This window comes from Lipophrys pholis, assembly GCF_963383615.2.
Source record: "Lipophrys pholis genome assembly, chromosome: 16".
NCBI classification, from domain to species: Eukaryota; Metazoa; Chordata; class Actinopteri; order Blenniiformes; family Blenniidae; genus Lipophrys; species Lipophrys pholis.
Window position 1 is genome coordinate 15,013,381 of NC_137634.1, and position 22,113 is coordinate 15,035,493.

The following is a 22,113-nucleotide window of genomic DNA, read 5'->3' on the forward strand; positions in this document are numbered from 1 at the left end:
AACAAAATGTGAATGGAATTCATTACAAAACGGAATTTGTAGCTGAATATATTAAAGTCCAATGGAGAATCATAAGAAATTAAAAAACCTACAATGAGAATATAAAGAGGTATTATAAATTGCATGCATTATCTTGTTTAAAAGTAAAAAAAAAAAGGGGGAGGGGGCCCTGCTTGCACCTTGAAACACTGGATTGTTGTTTCGAGTTAATAATTCAGTTGAAACTAAGATGCTGCTCCTGTTGTACATGAGAGATTACTGTTAACGTCTTTCACTCAGACAAACAAGTACAGGCAAAATCTTTTATTCACATTTTATACATTTACTGGTCTGAGACCAAATGTTTATACATGTCTTACTCGTATTAAACAATCACAGACCCAAACCGGAGAACCTTCTTGCATCATCTATCACACTTGTCTGTTCAACCAGGTAATAAACTGATCAAAGATCTAAAGTGCAGGCAGGATGAGAAACACTGATTTTTGTGTTTTCATGATATCCTTGCTGAGGCAGATAGGGTAGAAGGGTAGAACAGTGACCTAAAGACCAATAGCTGTAAACAAAGAGTCATTGAAACTCGGTGAGAATTTAAGAGTTGGACTAAAACACTTCATCACTATGAAATCCATGCAAATGGTAAGATTGCACTGTAAAACCGTATGTGGTCTATTTCAAAGTAAACTCTTCACTGCAAATCCAAAAAGTACAAAGTAGGTGTTTGAAAACCCATTGAAGGTTTGGGGACTTCATGAAGCTGCTGATCATCCCAATGACATAAAAAAGGGAACTTTAAAGGGTGCAATATTGTTAAGGATTCAATTATTCCCTGAAAAGTAAAGGCACCCATTACAGTAGAACTGACAAAAATCAACATTGTAGGCTTTACATGGATTCCTCAATCTGTGCTTTTCAAGTAAACTTAACATCTGACAGTGCAACTTAAGCAGTCTTTGACACAATCGGTATTGCAAAAACAACAGTTGGACAACTCCATGGGTTCATGTGGCTCAACTGAAATTCTTTCAGAAACCATCAGTTAAATTAGTATTCGATCACAAGTCTTGTTGAAACTAATCAATCCTCGATGAACCTGCAACAAAAAGACTGTTTTTTTTTTTGGTTTTTTTGGTTCAATGCTATATTTGGTCATATTGCCCCATCCCTCCATCCTGACCAGTCGGTCTCGAGGTTTACCCGGTCAACAGAGAGTCTTTCTGGCGGCGCGAGCCAAGTTTCCTCCGAAACCGTTGAGGGCGTCGCACTGCTCCAGCACATCATAGCGTCCGCTGCGCAGGGAGCAGAGCTCTCTCGTTTTGCAGGTTTCCGTGCACCGCTCCGACACGTGTCCTTTATGTTTCAAGTACCAAAACTTCTGGAACACGCGGTCGTCTTTGAGGAAGGTCTGCAACAGTGCATCACAGTCGGAGGGGAACACAGTAGGGAGGCCATAAGCTTCTGTGGCCCGGTACAGTAGTTTCCACTGAGGGTTCGGTTCCGGGGCGTGCGGTGCCGAAGGACTGTGGTTTGCCTCCGTCAGGTTGAGGATGTAGGTTTCGTGGTCAAGCACCAGTCGAGAGCTGTCTTGGTAATTTCCGTCCACGTAATAAACCCTGTATCCTGAAAAACCGTTTAGGTTTAGCGCTGCAAGTCTGTGGCTTCCAAAAGATTGGAATTTAAAGCAACCGGCGTGTGAACTCACCTGGGTTGAGATTGATGTAGGTGGTGACACTGGGAGCGATAAACGCCACTCCTAGAGGTCGCGTCATGGTGGCCTCGTCATAAAACATCTCGAACTCATCCAGATGTGTGTGGCCAAAAAACTGCCCAGTAATCGTGCTTTCATATCTGTGAAAAGAAAAAATGAAATCGAAAAACTCATGCAACTTAAAAAAGAAATAAATAAATCACAAGTGAGGACAAAGACTGTGTGTGCAACAAAGGAGGAAGTATAACAAGTGATTTCTGGTAAGAAGTCAGCGAGAGGTTTACGAGCATCACACTTCAAGTAAACGAAGCCTGGCCTGCACATGTGAGATTTGCATAGAGGAACTTTCAACAGTCTTACAGACCGCAAAAAAAAAAAAAAAAAGAAGCAGCAGCTATACACTGCATCTTCAGTTTGTACAACATGCTGCGGCTACCTGTTGACAATGTGATAGTAGTTCCAGCTCCAGCTTCCCAGACACAGGCCGGGCGGTATGTGACCAACGATGTGCACCTAAATAAGGAGCACATGAAACAATGTTGAGAAAGCCTGCAGCACTCAGACTGTCTGAGTGCCTGAGCCTCATTAAACATCGCGTGGACTATTAAATCTACGGCCTGCTTTACGACTGAACTAACCTTCTCTCCTTTGTCCTCGCTGGCCTGGAGGATTTGGACCAACCACTGCAGCTGGTTTGCCGGATCAGTGGAGTTCACCATCAGCCAGAAGTTTTCTCGAGCGCAGAAGTTCATGTTGAGAGAAACCACCCTCATACCAGGCTGGATTTCAGCCGTGTAGAATCCCCCGTATCTGAAATTACAGCCAAAGGCGTACTTTGGTGACCGAGTGAGCCATAAAAACACCAAACCTTCAATATATAGAAGAATATTCCGAGACCTGTGACCACACTGGTCATATTTCACATTCTTGTACTTTTAAGCAGAAGTGAAACTATAACAATAAGGATGTGAATATCTCTTTTATGATCTAAAGTTAACAGACAGAATTCATCAGGAAGGTGACTTGAACTACACAAAAATGCTTCAATGGCGCACATTTAGATCAAACAAAAACTAATTTCAACAACCTCAATGTCTTCAAAGCCTGCTTGGGCAACCACGGTGCCCATTCCTCCGCCATGGCGTCATAGAGCCAGGAGGCCGATCTGTTGCCGTGAATGAAGGGCGGTGGGAAGCTGTTCACCGGCGTGCTCTCGTGGTTTCCAATAGCAGGGTAAACTGTGACGTTAGGCCCCAAGTGTCTGTGCAGAAAAATGGTGGAAGAGGTGAGAGTCAATAGCTTCATGGATCGATTCCAGATAACAGTGGACAAACAACCCGGCAAACGCAGCAGAAATCCCATGCTTAATGTTATCTGCACACTTTGAGCTGGAGGACACGAGTAGTGTGTCGTTAATGAATTCCAATAGTAGCCGTTGGTCAAAAGTTTAAATATCTCAAAGAGCTGTCATCTCTACGCTGCCCTTCAGCAGACCTTCCATTAAAACTGCTCGGAGGCAGGTTGCTCATGAAGCTAACTGAACGACAGGTTCTCTATATTGACAGTGAAAGTAGCAAATCACGACGAAAATGATTTTTAGGCTCACTTGTGGATGAGCTTGGAGATGACTGTGAGCTCTGACAGCTGCTGATTCCTGGTCTGAGACCAAACGTTGTGTGCCGGTATATCCCCAGTCCAGTAGACCCAGTCCCACGAGCCGGACTTGGCTGCGTTCTCCAGCAGGTTCTCCACCGTCCACAGAGGGAGGTCACAGTTGCTGTAGGTTCCCCAGTAACCAGCCTCCCTGCGCCTCCAGATGGGCGAGCCCGAGTCGTTACGACAGCACAGAGGCGCCTTACAGTCGGCAGCACTGCCAACTTCATATTCCTGTCGGTGGAGAAATCGAATGAAACAACGTCCCGTGATCCCAGTAAAACCCAGGTAAATCAGTGACCTGAAACTCGTGTTTCCACAGAGTGTGACCTAAATACAGACTCTAAATTCCCTTTGTAATGCGCACATTGACGGACAAACACATTTTGAGGCAGTAGAGAAACAAACATGAAAAATGACAAACACATCAACAATATTCTGATTTAAACCTTCCCTTTGCAGGACGCACTGACCTTATCCCAGTGGATGTCGGTGAGAAATAAGACCCTGCTCTGTGGGGAGCCCGGTTTAGGAGGAGAGGGTGGTTTCACGGGGGGCTTAGGGACCTTGGGCAAGGTGATGTTCCAGGGTGCGTAAACATCAAATGCGCCACAGGAAGGGCCCACCAATATCGCACACGCCTCGCTGGGCCACAGCAGAGACTGCTGCAGAGCCCTTATGAAGTCATCCCTGAACAGCTCGATAATTTCTCGACACACTTGCTCCTCAGCCAAATGGAGACGGATGCAGGCTTCACTCACGGCACGCGCCACTCGCTCCTCATTTGCATCGTTCTGAAAGGGGTGACGAAGCAGAACGAGATACAAGAGGTTTGAAATTTAATACATGGTAGCTCAAGCCCTAAAAATTAAACTGAACCAACTCGAGTAATTATATTTTTTTCTCTCTTTAAACTGAGCAAAACTGAAAAGTGAAGTGGTATCGTAACAGTTCTAGTACATTTAAACAATAATCTTAAAAACAAAATGTGCGGTTGGGGGTCAAACTCTATATTGACAGGCAAACTAGTTCACTGAAGATCAACAAAAGGATCACATGATAATGGCCTCTCTTGGAGGTTGTGTTTGCTGAATCAGCAATAAACACCAGTAGAGGTTCAAGAATAAGAATGGAGTTGAGCCTTTGGGTAACACATTCTTTTCTCTTCACATACGTAACAAATCAGTCCCAATAAAAGGAATGTTAAATCATAAGAAATGGCAGAAAATCCTCCTGACTATCAGCAGAATTAAAACAAAACTAGCAATATAGAGAGGCAGAGATTAAATGCATCCTAACCAAGTTTTACGGTGCAAATGCTTTAAATTAAATATGTTAAAGCATAGTTATCAACTAATAAAGGTAAGTGTGCATCTTTGATTGGAGTTAATATATAGAACACTTTGTGAGAATTACACTAAATAGAAAGTCTGGTTCAAAGAGCTCAGGTTCATTTTTAGTACATTAAATTAAGTCACAGATGAGTTCCAGTAGTGTCCACATGGAGAAAAGAGTCAAGTTGCGTTTCAATGGGTCAAGAAAGGTACAAAAAGTTTAAGTATGGTTTAATACATTCCTGTTTTTTTTTTTTTTACACAGTCTGTTGTGTTAATCCTGGTCAGGCCTTAAAAAAAATTTTAAGATTAAGTTTAAAGTGAAAAAGAAAAAAACTCTGGATCTCTTTAAGAATCCAAGTCTCGTTTTTACAGCAAAAAAACCACTTTCTTGAGTCCATGTCAGGGTTAACGAGCCAAGATCTTAAAGAATGTGCCTGGCTTTTGAAGAGTTCTGATCAGGTCGAGATTAAAGGGTGAATTTATTCTAAATAGTCTTAGATGTCTGGGTAAACAAAAGATGAAGTCATGTGTTAAATAATGAGGTCTGGATTTACATTTTAGTTTAAAAACAAAATCTGTTTTTCTCATGTGATTTCCCAATTTAACACCGGAATCTGTTTAGACTTTCCCCGATGGCTAAGAAACAACATAAAGACATTACTAGAAGGGCGATATCGAGGATGGTGAAGACAGTTTTGCACAGGGGGCAGGTGATGTTCCTCCAGTTAAATCCGACTCTCTGGTGGTCGATCAGCTCCAAGAGGTCCAGCCGGGGCTGGCTGGAGGACCGAGCCGGGAGGCAGAGCCCAAACCCGGCCAGCATGAGAGCCAGGGAGCCGGTAAACATGAGCTGCCCGGTGAGGAGCCTCATCGTCCCACCGCTGTCAGTGCACTTCCTCTGGTACTGGACGAGAACAAACAACAAGACACAGTGTCAGAAAAAGTAGCACATTTTTTTAACAAACCATAAACAAGTTATACACAGTTACGACACAAACAAAAACATCCGGTACCTGCAAAACTACACGACACACAGCCGCGAGCACGCGACTTACTTCCTCAGCACCGGCGCTAAAATACACTCAAGTGCTCCCGCAGAGGTGAAGGTGAACGAAGTGCACAAAGACAGACGGGACGATTCTTGACAGACTTGTTAGTTAAAAGGACAAAGTGCTCTGAAAGCAGGTCGCGCTGTCCTTCCTCAAACCACTCCTTCGGCGTATGAAGCGCGCGTCCGCTGCGCCGTCGCTCGCTCTCGTGCAGGCGCGGAGTCAGCTGACACGTCACGTGTGTTTTCTTTTCCTCGGTCTCAACTCAACAGACTGCGTCACACGCGTCACATGACACGGAAGATTTTCACGACAGCAATACACCGATTGCACGTGTTTTGCACCTCTCCTCTGCACAAAAAGTGCGGGAATGACAGAATGGAGAGTGGGATGGGGGGAGATGTGCTCTGTACGTGCGTAATTTAGTTTTGTTTTAAATAGTTTTGCATGTAGTCCTCATACAGGTAATTTGTGATATAAATAACGAAATATATAAGTCCTACACGGCTTAAAAGTGCAAATTTTTACGTGTAATTGGCATTATTACTAATCAGGGCAAGGCCCGTGGATGCCAGAGGTGGTTTATATGTGGTTATTTGACGCAGACATGAAGCTCTGGGTGTGTTTTCTTTTGCACGTGTTATGATTTTGCAGGTTTACACGGGTGTCTGACAACTTCATGGTTTGGGCTGGTTTTTATTGGAATGCTCGGGTTCTAAGATGTTTTTGGGCTGGAAACTGTCAATCTGACCTGGCAACACTGTGGTTCGGCACTGCCGTGTGCTGCGCGTGCCAGCTCACTAAAGACTGTATCAGTCATATTTTAATCATGTTTATCAAGTAACGTCGCCACTGTATGAGCCCCGCACAGCTCGTTAATATGTCGGAAGACGTGCTTACGTGATGCACCTGAACGCATCACCCAGAGCATTCACGAAGGAAGTGGCGTTATCCCGTTCCGACATCGGGGCACTATAATGTCTTTACACCGTTACAAAGGTATATTACTGCTGAAATAGTTGTCAAAAGTTCTTCAATTGTAATCCTGCAGTTTTTAAAAAAAACAGTGTTTCAAGTCGGTACTATTTTGACCAGCGTAATGATATTGTTGTCATGCGTGCTGCGTTTGGTCACATGTAAGCTGCTGGTTCAATAGGAGAGCGCAAAACATCCAAGATGGCGGCGACCGCGATAGATCTTACGGCAGTTCAGAAGAAGAAAACACGACAAAAACCTTTAATAAGCCATCAAAAATATGCTATATGGCACTGATATCAATAATGCTGAAAAAGCATGTAACACTGCTACTATATGAGCCCCGCAGCTCGTTAACATGTCAGAAAGCTGGCTTCCGACACGTTAACGGGCACTGAACGCATCACTCAAAGCAGTCATCTATGAAGTAGGGTTTTAAATTTACGGCTTATTATTGTTTCAAATATACTGATATATCTTATGTTTTTGTGTCAAATACACTGAAAAAGATTGTCATGGACGAGTTGTCCTAGAATCCCCGTCCGTTGGGGTACTCTGGACCAGAGCTGGCCCAAAAGAGGTATAAGCGAACGTAGCGCCTGCTTCGGGCCCCGCGGGCACTAGCGGGCCCCCAAGAGCAATTAACAAATTATATACATATATTACTTTTTATTTTTTGCATGTATGCCTGATGATTTCAACGTGATCAAAGATATATTATTTTACAAAAACACAATTTTTGGTGACCAGAGTGCTGCTGCTGATGTAGGCCTAGTGATTGTTCCTGCCTCTCTTGAAATGTCAAAGCCCTGCTGCACCGGTGATGTGTGCCTCCTGCCATGCAGTACCACTGCATCCGAAGCGCAGGTAGAGGCAAAACAATGTCACAAAAAAGGACATATCCTTCAGGTGCAGAGAAAAGAAAGAGGGAGAAAGTGGAAGAGGAGACTTGCTAATGAAAAGTTTATCAAAGAGATTTGTGGAGCTGTTAATAGCAAATTGCTATAGTTGCTGATGAACCAAAAGTATCTCATTCTAAAGTTATCTGGGTTCGAAAATATTAATGGAGCGTCTCGTAGTGGAGCGACGCAGTGCGTACGCAGACCTCAGCCTGCGGTCATAACGCGAAACAAGATAGGATGGATGGATGTACTTATATCCAACTGTTGTTTTGTTTTACTGAAATGTCATAGATACACATTCTGTATAATTTCTGGACTATAAGCTGCTACTTTTTTGCTTTGAGCGCTACGGCTTATACAATGACGCAGCTAATTTATGGATTTTTACGGGTTAAAGGGCTTCATGCCGCCAGATTGTACTTCCACATGTAGATATATGCTATTTTGAGCCTCTGCTTCTCCAAAACTTGCCTTAAAAGGGATATTTCTTCTCTTTGTGACCTGGTCTTGTGCTGCTTTCCCTGGTCCAGAACTCCAGCAGCTGACAGCTGTGAGTGATTGTTCAGGTGCATCACGTAAAGCGGCCTTCCGCACTCTGTGACAGAAAAATCTTCCTCCTCAAAATCACAATCATAAAAACCCCGTCTCTCTCTCTCTCTCTCTCTCACTCTCGATTTCTCCGCAGCAGGCGGCCATCACACACACACATACGTGCAGGAATTTCCATCACTATGAATATCAGATTTGTGGGAATTGATGGAAATATGATCAATTCCTGCCCTGTTACAACATGGACACCCGCGGCTTATAGTCTAGTGTGGCCTATATGTGTACTTTTTTTCTGCGGATATTTAATAGAAAACTATTCCGTTTTGGTCTACATGTATCGTTTTTACGCTTCGTAGCACACGTCATTGTTTGTCATGCCATAAGGTCGAACTGCAAAGACTAAATATAGTTTTTATAGTAAAGATAGGAAAAAAACTCCATTATTGGTTAAAATATTGAAGATATCCCACCTCATCTCATCACTTTCATCCCTTTAGCAAGGCCATTTGACTTTTCAGATGAGGCATGAGGATTATTTAGGATTTTCTGAAGTGTAATTTATAATTTGGTCCATCTGTCCAACAACGGAACGAGAAATATTTACAAAGAGGTTTTTCTGTTTTTCTTTCCAGGATTCGCTCTGATGAACCAGCAGGTGCTTGACGTATTTGGCACTCAGGCCTCCAGGGACTTTAGAGGCTTTGTGCCCAAACTGGACCCTCGCTACGCCACAGCGGTCAGCCAGGCCGTGCTTCCACCAGGAGGGGACGTCCAACTGGGATGACCTGGGACCGGGCTCTGACGGGGGCTGTAGCATTGCCTCGGCAGCCTTGCTGTTCTTGATGACTTGACCTAAGAATGTTTAGAAAAGGTGTTCCGGGTGCTTAGAAGTTCTGTTTTTGTGTCGCGAGATGGGAGACGCTTTGGATAATGCAGAAGCCCAAAACCTGTCTGAACACAAGGTGTCGTGGGCGTTAATATAGAGGTGCAAGAGCACACTTGCACACATGGAATGATCACAAACTGGTTGATAAAGATGATTTGAAATGGATCTTTTTGTTAAAGCTATGTCATCTGGAAAATCTTACACAGTACAGGAAAAACACAAATAATTTCATCACTCTGGATGATGAGAATATAGATTGTATGCAGTTTGCCATTGGCAGGTAGTAGGAAGGTAAACAGAAACTCACATTCCTTTTATCCCTTACGGATTCCTCATCTTGCAAATTACTTTTGTTTTTGGTGGTTTAAACATTTGCAAACACAACTGTAGGTACAACTCACTAATCTTTGTGCATTGGACGATGCTCGCAGAGTTTTGGTTTGATTTACCAGCAGAAGGATTCTGTGATAATCACAATTTGGATCTTTTTTAGAATGCGCATTTTGCAAGTCTGCAAGTCCAATTGATGTTAAATATGATTGTGTAGCAGTGGGAGGTGTATTCACATTGTCCTCTATGGCAGAGGTGCAGAGTCATAGTTTTAGCAAATTTTAGATTAAATAGAATTCGATTTTTAAAGGCAATTGAGTGTTTTTGTTTCTCGAGTTTTACTACATCAGATTTTATTTTGCAGACACTATTTTAAAAGACATGAGTCACCTTTACAGATCTAATGGGTGAAAAGAGGTGATGGAGGATTATGGGAAAACAAAATGACCCACTAATAAATGTGACTTTACTTTGCTATCATTACAGCTCATGAGCTAAAAAAAGGTATTGTTCATATTTTGTGACAAACGTGGACACATTCAAGTTGGAAGACGTCATTTCTCTAAAGCTTTAGGTTTGGATCTATACAAATAAGTGAGGAGGAGGAGGAGGATGTACAACCATTGACACATAAACACAGTTCAACTAATGACCAAAAATATTACTTTATTGATTGCTACAGATGTACAGTAATGTTATTCAGCATTTTCCTCCACTTATTTAAATCAACGTATTGTGCTCTTGCATCATTCTCAGACACAACTCGCATGATATTGAGCCAGTGGGCAATATACTGCACTTCCCACAGTGTGCCGATGGGGGCAGCAGTGGGTCAGATTTGAGTTTTTCTCAGTTGAACTAAAAAAAAAAGAAAATCAAAGTGGAAGTAGGCACGCGTGATGACATCAGTAAAATTATTTGCATAATTAGAGGTCTGGACTGAGATCAAACCTTTATGAAAGAGAAGATCAAAGTCATGGATATAATATATATAAAGGCGTAAAAGAGAGCATTGCCACAATCTCAGGAGAAAGCCACACGTTTTGTGAGAGAAGAGTGCTATTGTATTAATGTTATCACTGTTATTCAATTATTTGAATAACATTTACGATAATATTTTAGCGAGTATCTCCATTTCTGTGACTTCCAGCCACAAATATTGTTTGGTTAAATTTCCGCTGCTTTACAAACCTAGACGCATCGATGGGTTGCAAAATCAGACAACGAACGAAGGGAAATGTTCGGGTAAGTCGCTGCCAGTTTTTCAAACGTCTTAATGTCATCGTGATAGCTTGCTCCAAAAGCCGAGCGCATGCGTATGTAAACTTCAGGTCATCACTTCAAACTGTTTGATAACGTCCAGAAAACCTCGCTGCTGGTTCAGATCATCATTCTCTGTGGTTTGTGTCTCCGAAACTAGCCGTCCAACAGTGGCCGAGCTGCCGAGCTGTTGGCCCGAGAAGGAGGCGTCATCCCCGGGTTCATCGGGTTTGACAGCACGGCGTCCTCGGAGCTGAGCTACGTGCCAGCGGTTCACGGCGACGAGGACATCGACAACCTGGTGGACGCCGATTTCCGTCTGGTTCTCAGGAAAATGTCGAAACGGGACGTCATGACCCGATTGAAAGTGAGTATCGAGATAAGCCTGACTGTTTCAGATGAAACGTATGTCTGATCACACTCATGTGACCCTGCAGTGCCGTACTAACATGTGTCTTGTCCTCAGGCTGTGCAGGACTTCGGCTCCATGTGCCAGGAGCGGGATGCCGAGGAGGTCAAAGGGGTTTTACCCTACTGGCCCAAGATCTACAGGAAGATATCAGTGGTGACTTACCATTCATTCAATTCATTCAAAATGCCACACTAACTTCACCACAATAGATTTTGAGTTGTCATCTTCTCTGTTAAACAACTCCAATCCATTTAGAGATGAAGTATCTACACACAAACAACTTTTCAGAACTCCATGAGAGTGACTTGTAAGTGCTCTCATTGGGGATGTGTGTGAATTTGCAGTAATCAGTCTTTGTGATTCTATCAGGATCATGACCGGCGCATCAGGGAGGCGACCCAGCAGGCTTTTGAGCAGCTGGTGCTGAAAGTTCGGCGCAGCTTGGCCCCCTTCCTCAAAAGCTTGATGGGCCATTGGATCCTGTCCCAGTGTGACACCTACACACCTGCAGCTTCTGCCGCGTGCCAGGCTTTCCAGGCTGCTTTCTCACCCGCCAAACAGCCTGAAGCTCTCAGCTTCTGCAAGGAGGAGATCCTTAATGTGGGTAACAGGGCTCCAGGGGTGGATGAGGGATTTCTACTGTAATCCCCTGAGCTGAATGTAAAACTAATATGCCATTTATGTTGCAGGTACTTACAGATATTCTGTTAAAGGAAACAGCAGACACACTGAGTGATCCACAGTAAGTTAAAGACCAACATATTATCATCCCACTGTACAGGGCACAATGATGAATTATTCCGACAGTCTTTGACGGCAAACCGGTTTTCCTCTTTTCTCCAGAAGTGTGACAGAGGAAGAGAGAGAGTCCAAATATGTGCGCATGCTGACCAGTTCTCTGTTGGGGGTGAAGAGACTGCTCTCTCTGCTGCTTCCGAATGACCGGCTGGCCCTGGAGCAAAAACTTCCCGAGCTGGTTAACTCCACAAAGTTCTGGAAGTACAACAAACACAAGACTCCACAAGTATGTGTAACTTATAGCATTTAGTAATATCTAATTGAACTGAATTAAAGATAGTTTAAAATAAATTCTGTATTTAGTTTGACCACATCTTGCATTTCAAAAGGTAATGTTGGCAAGTATGAAAAAACAGTATATAGTATTTGTAATATTTTGAATGTATTTTTGTTTTTGTGGATGCAACTTTAAGTGCTCAGCTTGATCTTTTCTTGCATGTGATGGCAAAATGTTCTAGGGATTTCTTATGTTACAGTGAAGGTTTGATCAGCGGTAACTAGTAGAGTTTAACAGAAGTTACTGTGATCAAATCAGATTCAATCAATCCAAGGGTTCGCTTGCTTTTGCCACCAGCAGAGAGTGAGATTGATATTCTCATTGAGAAACGTGCATTGTTTTAGTTGTTTGTCCATACTTGGTTCATGAACAGTTGGAGCAGCAATCTAAGAAAATCTGAAGCTATCACAGACGTTTTCTTCCCACGGTTTTCAAGTAGTAACTCTGCTGTACCTCTGTGCAGGTGAGAGGGGCGTTCTTTGAGATGGTGTGTTCTCTGTGTGAGTTCACTCCTGGTCTGGTCCAAGCTGAAGCAGCAAGACTGTGTCCAGCTGTGCTCCTCAGTATCGACGACACAGATCCCGTCGTGCTGCCGCCGGTGATGGGAGCCGTACTTCACATTGTGTCTACCATCCCTGTAAGTTTGTGGTTGAAGCACGATTTCACACATACGTTAATGTTTTAAGTTCTACATGCTGTTCTCAATCGTCACTGTTATTGCAATTAAGTCTTCATATTTCTGTTTTGTATTTCAGGATTGCTGGACACATGTGAATGCTCAGAAAGGGTTTCTTCCTAAACTCTGGCGTGTATTGGAAGATGGTGGAAAAGGCCTGGCTAAAGCATTTCACCCCAATCTAATGCCACTCCTCAGCAAACTGCCCCAGCAGGTCACGGATCCCAAACTGGACTTTTACGCCACGTTTTTCACTGCTTTAATTCAAGGGTAATGTCTCCTTATCACATAGTGGATAATTAATATAATATCACAATTCAAATTGCAACTTTGCTTTATGCTTTGTAATGTCTTTTGATATAATAATCAAAAATAATCCACCAGTATGTCTTTGTCATCACCATAATACTTGCAACACACTGCTTCATTTCCAGCCTTTCTAGTAAGCGTGCGGTGACAAGCCCATCAGAAAGTGCCGCGATAGTGACGGCTGTTGTGGAATGCTTGAGGTACTGCATCCTGCAGCACGCGGAGGAAGAGGAAGACCAGCAGAGAATCAGAATCATGCTTATCACCCAGCAGGTTCGCTCCATCATGCAGACTTTCCTCCACAATCAAATCTACTAAATTCCAGCTCTTTCTTATGTTAATGTTGTTATTTTCTTTGCAGCTCCTGCCCCTACTGGAAAAGTCTCTTAGCAATCCTTCACTGCAGAACGGCCCTCTTTACCTTTTGGTCACAGAAATGCTCATTTCCTGGGAGAAGAGGGCAGGTTTACACAGTGAAGGTGGAGCTAATGATAAAAGACATGTCTTTCAAAGGCTTCTAGTGGACTTTTGGGAGGACCTCAGCCGTATGCTTGTTGGTGATGTTGACAACGAGGCAGCTGATCCACAGGCTTTGGAAGGGATAGCAGTGTTGCTGCAGGTGAGTTTGCTTTGTTTGCAAATATTTGACACTGTTGTATTCCGGATCATGTAGGATTGAGAATATGGCTCAACATTATGGCTGTCAAAACAAATTCTGTGACCCGAGTGATACGGCGAACATGTTTCCTAAATGAATCAGTTCTCTCTTCTTGTTCCCCAGGTGATGCGTTACCCTGAGAGGGTGAACAGGAAGCATGTCCAGAGAAAGAAATCTGTCAGGATGTGTTTCTCTGAGTCGGAAGACGTTGAGGGGGCCCGTGTTGAAGAGCCTGTGCAGACAGTGTCTGAGCGAGTGAACGAGAAGGCATTCGGGTCCCTGCAGACGCAACATTTTGAAGCTGTCGTGTGCCAGCTGGCACAGTTGTGCTTTGTGCATGTGAATGAGGAAAACTCAGAGAGACATCATGTTTTCCTCTCCCGTCTCCTGCGGTCTTTCCACACACCCAGAGTCTTCACTGTAAGTCGCATCTCGCAGTCACAGAGAAGCGTATCATAATGGAAGTCATTTACTGACTGATAAACTTTTCTTTAGCATGTTTCCAGGTTTTTCAATTGAAAACTGCTCAAGCTCATTGTATTAGATATATAAATGCAGGATTCTTATGTAGCTTTTACAGTTTTTTTTAATTTTTTTGTGCTCATCTTAGACACTGGTTGAACTTGATGAGACCAAAACAAAGGATATTACACCGGGCAATAAGACGATTACAAAAAATCCAGCAATAGAGTTCCTACTGGAGCAGGTGTTGGTGTGGCTGGCTGAAAAGGGCCGCAAAGATACTCAGCACCTGGTCGAGATGGTTTTCAGCTCACTCTATTGCTGCAGCCGACAGGAGACCACCCGCATCCTGAACCACATCACAACGGTAACATTAGATGCACGTGTCATAACGTGACAGATTAATTTACACTCTATTACATGTTGTGCTTCAACTGTGCTGCCATTTTGTTGTTGACACTTTCCATTCTGTTGTTTTAGATGGGCTTACAGTGGGAAATTATACTGCAAGTCATTCAGAGGGTAGGTGTTGCAAAATCACAATTATTATGTTTTTAATCGGATGGCGTTACCTGTAAATACGTTAAATGGACACTGTCAAACGTATGAGCTTGTCTGTCCCCTCAGGCATGTACAGACCCTGACACTCTGAAGAGTTGCAGTGGTTGGCTCAAAGGTTTAGTTCTGGGTGAGCAGCTCCTTGGATTGACTGAGGAGTTGTGCAAAGTGGGGAGCAGCTGTAGTGTCTCCACCTCCTCTTCAGGCAGCCACAGTTGGACACTTCTCAGTCTGGTCCTTTCTCAGCACCACAACAACGGTGAGTACAAACGCACACGAACAGCAAACAGTCGCGTTCCTTTTATTTTGTTGTTTTATTTGAAGTAGTATGTATTAGCTGGGCTTTATGTGCTTTTCTTCATTCTGTATAATCAGTGTCTTGACTTGTTTTACATACAGAGTCTCTGATTGGAGAAGTGTACCTGGAGAAGATCTTGGAGAAGCTCCACGCCACTCTTTCTGAGACTAAGTGTCTGTCTGATGTAGGCAACATGGAGCCACTTATCTCCTTCATCTGTGATGTGGCCTCCACTTTCTTCTCCTCCGTACGAGATTGTCTTCTACTTGTCTCTGCTGGGGAGCTGCTGCTCACCGTCTTCCAGCTCACTGCCCAGGATCAAACACACACTCAACTGTCTGGTGGGTACAGTGTTCAAACAAATACTCTGATACATACATCAGGTAAGATAACAAAAATTAACTACATTTTCTTGTTGCTTGAAAAGACTCACTTTTAGATAAGCTGAAGAAAGTGTGTGTCACTGGAGTTTCTTCGCTGGTCCAACACCGTGACGCTGACGTCAAAGAAGGTGGTTTCCTGCACGCCGCAGCCCTTTGGGTGAAGAAACAAATACGAACAGCGTCACTGGATATTAAAGGGTAATCAAGCATTTTGTAACTTTTCTAAAGAAAACTGTATTTTATGTGTATCTGTCTAACAAAATCTCAAGAATCATTTCATTGGCTTTGTTGTTCAGCTAAGTTTACTCTGGGGATATGTTTAGGTTACAGCTTTTGGTCCTCGCGGTACAAAACCTCGTGCAGACGATCGTCTCCGTCTGTGATCAGTCATCCTCCATCCTCAACCAGTTCTCGACTGTCATGATGCCAAGCCAGACAGAATGGACCAGAATCAGACAGGCCTTACCACCTCAGGTCAGCAATCTAATACGGTTTGAGGTTTTAGCATTAAATTTATTATTGGACAAGAAACATTTGATATTCATGTACACCCCCCTTTTTGTTTTTGTCTGTCCTTTTCAGTGGATCAAAGCACCTTTATTATCTAGCCGTCACAGAGGTGTTTATGGAAAAACTTCAGTAGACATCTGGGAATTTAGAGAGCTGAACAAACTCCCAGCCCACCTTTGTGCCTGTGCCCTCTTGGGAAGTGTTGTCCAGGCAGTTTCGTGTGTTCCTTGTGACCAAAATGATTTGAAGTGTCCTTCTCTACTCCAAAACATCAACTGCACAGGTACACACATGAGGCAGAACATGACGTATGGATTGTGCGCGGACCAAAATGTTTGTCTTTTTTCGATTTGCTTATGTTTGCTTTCATTTTGCAGTTTCAGAACTTCTCTATGCACTGCAGTGGTGTAAGGAGGTAGATTACAGCCCTCCTATAGTTTCTGCATATCAAAATGTGCTGAATAACTGGGGGCTGTCAGACGGTCTACACAGTCACGTCCCAATAAAGACCCTGCTGGACACTCTCTACTCAAGGTAACATTAATCATTAGTCTTTATACAAAGGAGAAATACATTTTGTACTTGGGAAAACTAAGCATGAATAAACCTATAACGGCAGTATTAATTTGTAGAATTGTGCGTTATCATCTCCAGAGTGGACATAAATGAACAAGTACTTGTTTTCTCCCCTCAGGTCAGTGACAGATGGAGGTCTGTGGTCTCTGACTCTAGAAAATTACATCCTCACCACGAATCTGGCCGCGACTCACAGTCCAGCTTTGAGGGAACTTTATGGAAGTTCAAACAGGTCTGTAACTCAGTATTTTAATGCGTAGGATTTCACATTCAAAGCTTCTTTGTGGTCAGTTCAGCCACTGTGTTGTTGTGTACTGACATTGCTTTGTGTTTTATCAGTTTGTTCCCAGTGTCCCAAAGCAAACTGAGCACGCTCCAGGTCCTGTGCCCGACCATGACAACAGAAGACAGAGAGACTCTGGTAGATCTGGCGACTGCTGGATTAATCAACTGGCAGGAGGATGGAAGTAAGAATAACCTCAAAACACAGACAGATGTAAATACAAACATCAAATGCAGTCGTGGAACAAAATTGTCAAATAACCATTTTGGACTTTTGTCACAGATGTGTGTGGGTGTCTCCAAGTACTGCTGTGTTGTCTGAAAGCAAACACACACATAGAGGTGGAGGTTGTTCAGGCTATTCTGGCCACTGTGATGGAGTGGAGGAACAGTAAGGAGGACTGGTTTCTCTTTAGCAGGTAATGTAATTATACAGTTTATTACACTTGTACAAACACTTTAAGAACATACATGTTCATGTGATACAACCCTTGTGTTCCAGCGACCTGTCTGACGTCACTGCAGAACAGTTGACTCTCACCATTGAGATGATGCGCTTCCTGTCCTGGGTGGTGACCAACTGTCCAACAGTTATGGGGGGAGACCAGTGGGACTTTCTGCTCTGCTCTATGTTGGCCTGGCTGCAGGTGAGACATGAAGGAAATGTGCTGTTTTGTGGCTGCGATGTAACAGGAGAGTCATTCAGGGTGGAATTATGTTGGAAACTGTTGGTGTGCTTCATTTTATAGAAAACTTCACTTTTTGGTTTGACTCTGTCTGACAATTGTCCTTTTTTTGATCTTTCCTCAGACGGCTGGTGAGAACGTGAGCAGCCTGTGGAACCCGTGGGTGCAGCTGTTTGTGTGTGAGAACGCTGCATTGATAGTGAGGCTCAACCAGTTCTTCGCCTCACCGTCGTCCGACGTGCTGGAGAAGCTGCCGTCAGAACTGGCGGCTGAATGGACAGATTTCTTCGTCCAGGGAATCTACAGCCTGCTGCTGCCTCTGCCTTTCAACATTAGAAGTGAGTCTGTGGGATTTATATTTGGGGCTTATGTGTCTCACACACACACACACACACACACACACACACACACACACACACACACCACACATTGTACATCGTCCTCATTACTGATCAGTAAAATCTGCATCCAAATATATATTCCTGTTTTAAAATGTTCCATTGGACTATTTGATTACCTTGTTTCTTAATGAAGAAAAGAAAAGGGATGATGCGTCTTTGACTTCCCCATATTGGAGAGTCCCACAGACATATCAGCATATCCCAAAATGATTAAGTCCAAAGACGTTCTCAGGTCGTCGCTCTCTCTCTCAGGAGACTCCACTCACTGAAATTCCCAGCAGATCCCAGTTGCTCTTGCAGTTCAGATAAACTCACGGGCGCTTTTATCCACATGGTCTGGGACTGCCCTGGGGTTAAATACTTCTGCAGAGGTGATTCTGCTGCTCTTTCCAATATACTTTGGAGATTGATCCCTGCTGGACAAAAACTACTTCAGCTCTTCGGTTAAACATTTTAAATACAGACATCGTCCTGATGCCACTCAGCCGAAAGTCTGTGGTTGGATACCGGCTTAGTCTTTATCAATGATCGGGTCCCCAATGTGTGGTTGAAAGTAACAAACACACAGAACAACATTTATTGTTTACAATTATTTTAGTTTGTAATATTTATCAGTTTGGCTGAACAGCTGGACTTTTTAAAAATGTTGACGGACAGAACACAAACCTTCACCACTTCATTTGACACCCTTGTAAAGTCGAATTAACTTCAGGACAACACTGCTGTCATAAATTCAGCTCTTACAAATGGTTTTGTTTGGACGGAGTCACATGGTATTTGACTTGTAATGATTAGAGATGTTTATTTCTGAGTTTGTAGTTTCCAATTTTGGTTTTAGTGTGTCATACTTAAATTTATGCAGGCCAGTGCCATTGCAGTAGACAAACATTTTTTATCAAGTTTAGCATAAAGCCCTGATTTCATAACTTGCACCTCTTCTCTGTATCGCCTTTTGTCAGATACGTTCACTGATCCAGATGACCCCGTCTTCCCTGTGGCCGTGCTGGAGTCTGTCGGCGTGGCTCTGACTTTCGTGCCCGTGCAGCAGTTGAGCCAAAACTCCTTGCGGCCACGCTTTATAGCAGGCCAACAGACGAACCTGCCGCTGCCGCTTCAGACGCTCCTCAACATTTTCTGCCCGCTCCTTCGATTCAGGTCCAGACCTCTGCAGATCACCGTCTACCAGCTGCTGGAAAAGTAAGCAGTTTTTTTTGAAAGCCTGAGTTTTGGGGTAACTTTGCTTCAATGCATTTATAAAGATTTCCAGTAAAGTACAACACATTTCTGGAGGTCTTTGAGCGCGTCTGAATGTTCAAACTGTTCTTGTCATAATTACTTTGTGATGTAAAATGAGTTGTTTATTCTGATGCTGTAGAATCATGCCTCAGTTGCCTGAGTATGACGGAGAAGGAGACGGCAACAAGTCTGATGATGACGGAGATGAACCATGCCTGTAAGTCAACACATCAAAGTCCCTGTTACTTTTTACAACCAAGCGATGGTTGATGTTTTCTGAAAGATGGGATTTATGTGTTTGTATTGTAAAAAAGTATTTTAATTATACTTAAAGCTCCATGTTTGTGCTCAGTTCCCCTCCAGCTGCACTGATGGTCCTCTTGTCCACCTGTGAGAGGATGTGCGATAAGATCCTGGCGCCGGTTCAAGTGGGAGAGTTTGCAGTGGTCCAGCCTCTTAGTGCGGAGTACTCCTGCATTCTGGGATATTTGCTGGCCTGGAAACTTCTCCTGACCTTTTTTAAATCCGCGCCATCCCATGTGAGTCATGAGTGCTTGTGTCTCAGTAAATATCTACGATACAGTTTCTAGAAGCCATTCCATTCAGAAGTTTAGTTGATGTTTAGTTTTGACTGAAATAATGCTTATATTGGTGCTGCCATTCTCTCTCTAGCTGCATGCCCATTATGCCCAGTATCTCAAGAGAAGCTGCTCCCTCAATAAGCTTCTCCTCCACCTCTTCAAACTGATGCCTGAGAATCCCATCTACCCCGGCCAGGGGGCGGAGACGAGGGACACCAAAACCTTCTTCACCGAGAGCCTGAGTCTCGCTGTTGACCGTAAGCAAAGCAGACACACTCCTACACATTTCATGTACTGTGAAATGTAAACAAGCTTCAATTGTCGTCTCCCTTGTGTTTTCTGGCCTGCAGAGACGGACAGCGTCAAGTGGGAGCTCCACCATCTGGCCTGCAGCGTGTACTACAGCACAGTGCAAGACCTGCCCGCCATGGTGCGGCTGTGGTGGAACAGCCAGGAGAAGAGAGGGAGCATGGCTGTGGAGAAGTTCACCATCAAATACGTCAGCCCGGTTCTTTCAGCCCAGGAGATCTCGTCGGTGCACACCAGCACTCAGATGCTCGACAACATGACCGTGAGTTCACCAATAATTTGATTTATAAATGTTGTGTGACTTTGTTTTGAAAACCTAGATGTTTTGCTGATTTGGTAAAGGTCTTTCTTGCTTCCACATCTTCTAGATTAGATTACTGCAACAGCTTTTACTCTGTTGTCACTAAATATAAAAGGAATTGCAGGAATTGACCACATCACACTGGACATTACTGTATCGCCGCCATATAAGTTTTAAATAATTGTAATGACCGTCGTAAAATTTTGAAATATTAGCTTCTTCTTCCAAAACACTTATTACAACTGCAAAATTTAGTTTTCTTGAGTTTTAGTTTAAAGGCTCTTAAAGATCCCCATTGAAAAGAGTAAATATATTTATCTGGTCGCCCCAGGTCAAAGCCCGCTCAGCTGCGCGGGAGGTGACTGCAACCTATTCTGTGGATGAGCTCGTCATGGAGTTGGTGATTCAGCTCCCGCAGAACTACCCTCTGGGCTGTATTACTGTGGAGAATGAGAGGCACGTGGGTGTCGCCGTGCAGCAGTGGAGGAACTGGATGCTGCAGCTGAGCACCTACCTCACGCATCAGGTAAAAACTGGATTTAAATGCAAGACGTTGGTGTCGTAAGAAGGGGGGGGGGGGGGGGTTCAGGAGGGTGAGCAAAGAAAAGAGAATGAAATATTGAGAGGAATGTTTGTGTCAACAGAATGGCAGCATAATGGAGGGCCTGGCTCTGTGGAAGAACAATGTGGATAAGTGCTTTGAGGGGGTAGAGGACTGTATGATTTGCTGTTCTGTTATCCACGGCTCCAACTACTCCCTCCCCAAGAAGGCCTGCCGCACCTGCAAGAAGAAATTCCACTCGGCGTGTTTGGTGAGTCTATGTGGTCGTCAGATACGTGCAGATTTAACATTACTGATATACCTTGGCACATTGTTTCAGTTGCAATTGTTCATCATGTGAGTAACTATGATTTCTTCTTCTCTTCTTTGTTCAGTGCCAATGGTTCACCTCCAGCGACAAGTCCACCTGCCCACTCTGCAGAGAAACATTCTTCTGAATGCAGCGGGACTTGATCGTGTATTGCATATACTGTGGATAAACTGGACTTGTACAGCTATATGATGTGTATTCATGTGTACTTGGAATACATTGTATATACAGTAAAGACCAAAAGTTTGGACACACCTTCTTATTCAAAGAGTTTTCTTTATTTTCATGACTATGAAAATTGTAGATTCACACTGAGGGCATCAAAACTATGAACTAACACGTGGAATTATATACTTAACAAAAAAGTGTGAAACAACTGAAAACACGCCTTATATTCTAGGTTCTTCAAAGTAGCCACCTTTTGCTTTGATTACTGCTTCGCACACTCTTGGCATTCTCTTGATGAGCTTCAAGAGGTAGTCACCTGAAAGGGTCTTCCAACAGTCTTGAAGGAGTTCCCAGAGATGCTTAGCACTTGTTGGCCCTTTTGCCTTCACTGCGGTCCAGCTCACCCCAAACCATCTCGATTGGGTTCAGGTCCGGTGACTGTGGAGGCCAGGTCATCTGGCGCAGCACCCCATCACTCTCCTTCTTGGTCAAATAGCCCTTACACAGCCTGGAGGTGTGTTTGGGGTCATTGTCCTGTTGAAAAATAAATGATGGTCCAACTAAACGCAAACCGGATGGAATAGCATGCCGCTGCAAGATGCTGTGGTAGCCATGCTGGTTCAGTATGCCTTCAATTTTGAATAAATCCCCAACAGTGTCACCAGCAAAGCACCCCCACACCATCACACCTCCTCCTCCATGCTTCACGGT

The 22,113-nt window shown here is 43.7% G+C and overlaps 2 protein-coding genes across 3 annotated transcripts; one reads left to right on the top strand and one right to left on the bottom strand.

Annotated features, from left to right (window-relative positions):
* Positions 1-289: 289 nt before the first annotated feature.
* Positions 290-5,989, bottom strand: smpd1 (sphingomyelin phosphodiesterase 1). 2 transcript variants are annotated; one of them, XM_080483619.1, is made up of 9 exons: positions 5,712-5,989; positions 5,360-5,602; positions 3,835-4,155; positions 3,315-3,595; positions 2,796-2,969; positions 2,347-2,518; positions 2,145-2,221; positions 1,703-1,848; positions 290-1,620 (listed from the first exon to the last, which is right to left on the bottom strand). In XM_080483619.1, the coding sequence occupies exons 2-9, from the start codon at positions 5,567-5,569 to the stop codon at positions 1,202-1,204; spliced, it is 1,800 nt and encodes a 599-aa protein (XP_080339745.1). In that variant the 5' UTR covers positions 5,570-5,602; positions 5,712-5,989; the 3' UTR covers positions 290-1,201. The 2 variants fall into 2 exon arrangements, with proteins under 2 accessions (XP_080339745.1, XP_080339746.1); XM_080483620.1 differs by having other exon boundaries at positions 5,754-5,955.
* Positions 5,990-10,592: 4,603 nt separating this feature from the next.
* Positions 10,593-21,489, top strand: LOC308121860 (E3 ubiquitin-protein ligase listerin-like; the record flags this gene model as incomplete). Its single annotated transcript, XM_080483386.1, has 32 exons — positions 10,593-10,634; positions 10,810-11,016; positions 11,116-11,214; positions 11,431-11,661; positions 11,751-11,803; positions 11,905-12,085; positions 12,600-12,773; positions 12,892-13,082; positions 13,247-13,394; positions 13,483-13,740; positions 13,903-14,199; positions 14,390-14,608; positions 14,722-14,763; positions 14,869-15,058; positions 15,199-15,438; positions 15,525-15,678; positions 15,804-15,954; positions 16,063-16,273; positions 16,368-16,524; positions 16,685-16,798; positions 16,906-17,033; positions 17,132-17,267; positions 17,351-17,495; positions 17,659-17,872; positions 18,895-19,132; positions 19,311-19,388; positions 19,524-19,710; positions 19,844-20,009; positions 20,103-20,323; positions 20,694-20,888; positions 21,007-21,174; positions 21,299-21,489. 32 exons carry the CDS (start codon positions 10,593-10,595, stop codon positions 21,359-21,361), a joined length of 5,298 nt encoding a protein of 1,765 aa, XP_080339512.1. The 3' UTR covers positions 21,362-21,489.
* Positions 21,490-22,113: the final 624 nt, after the last annotated feature.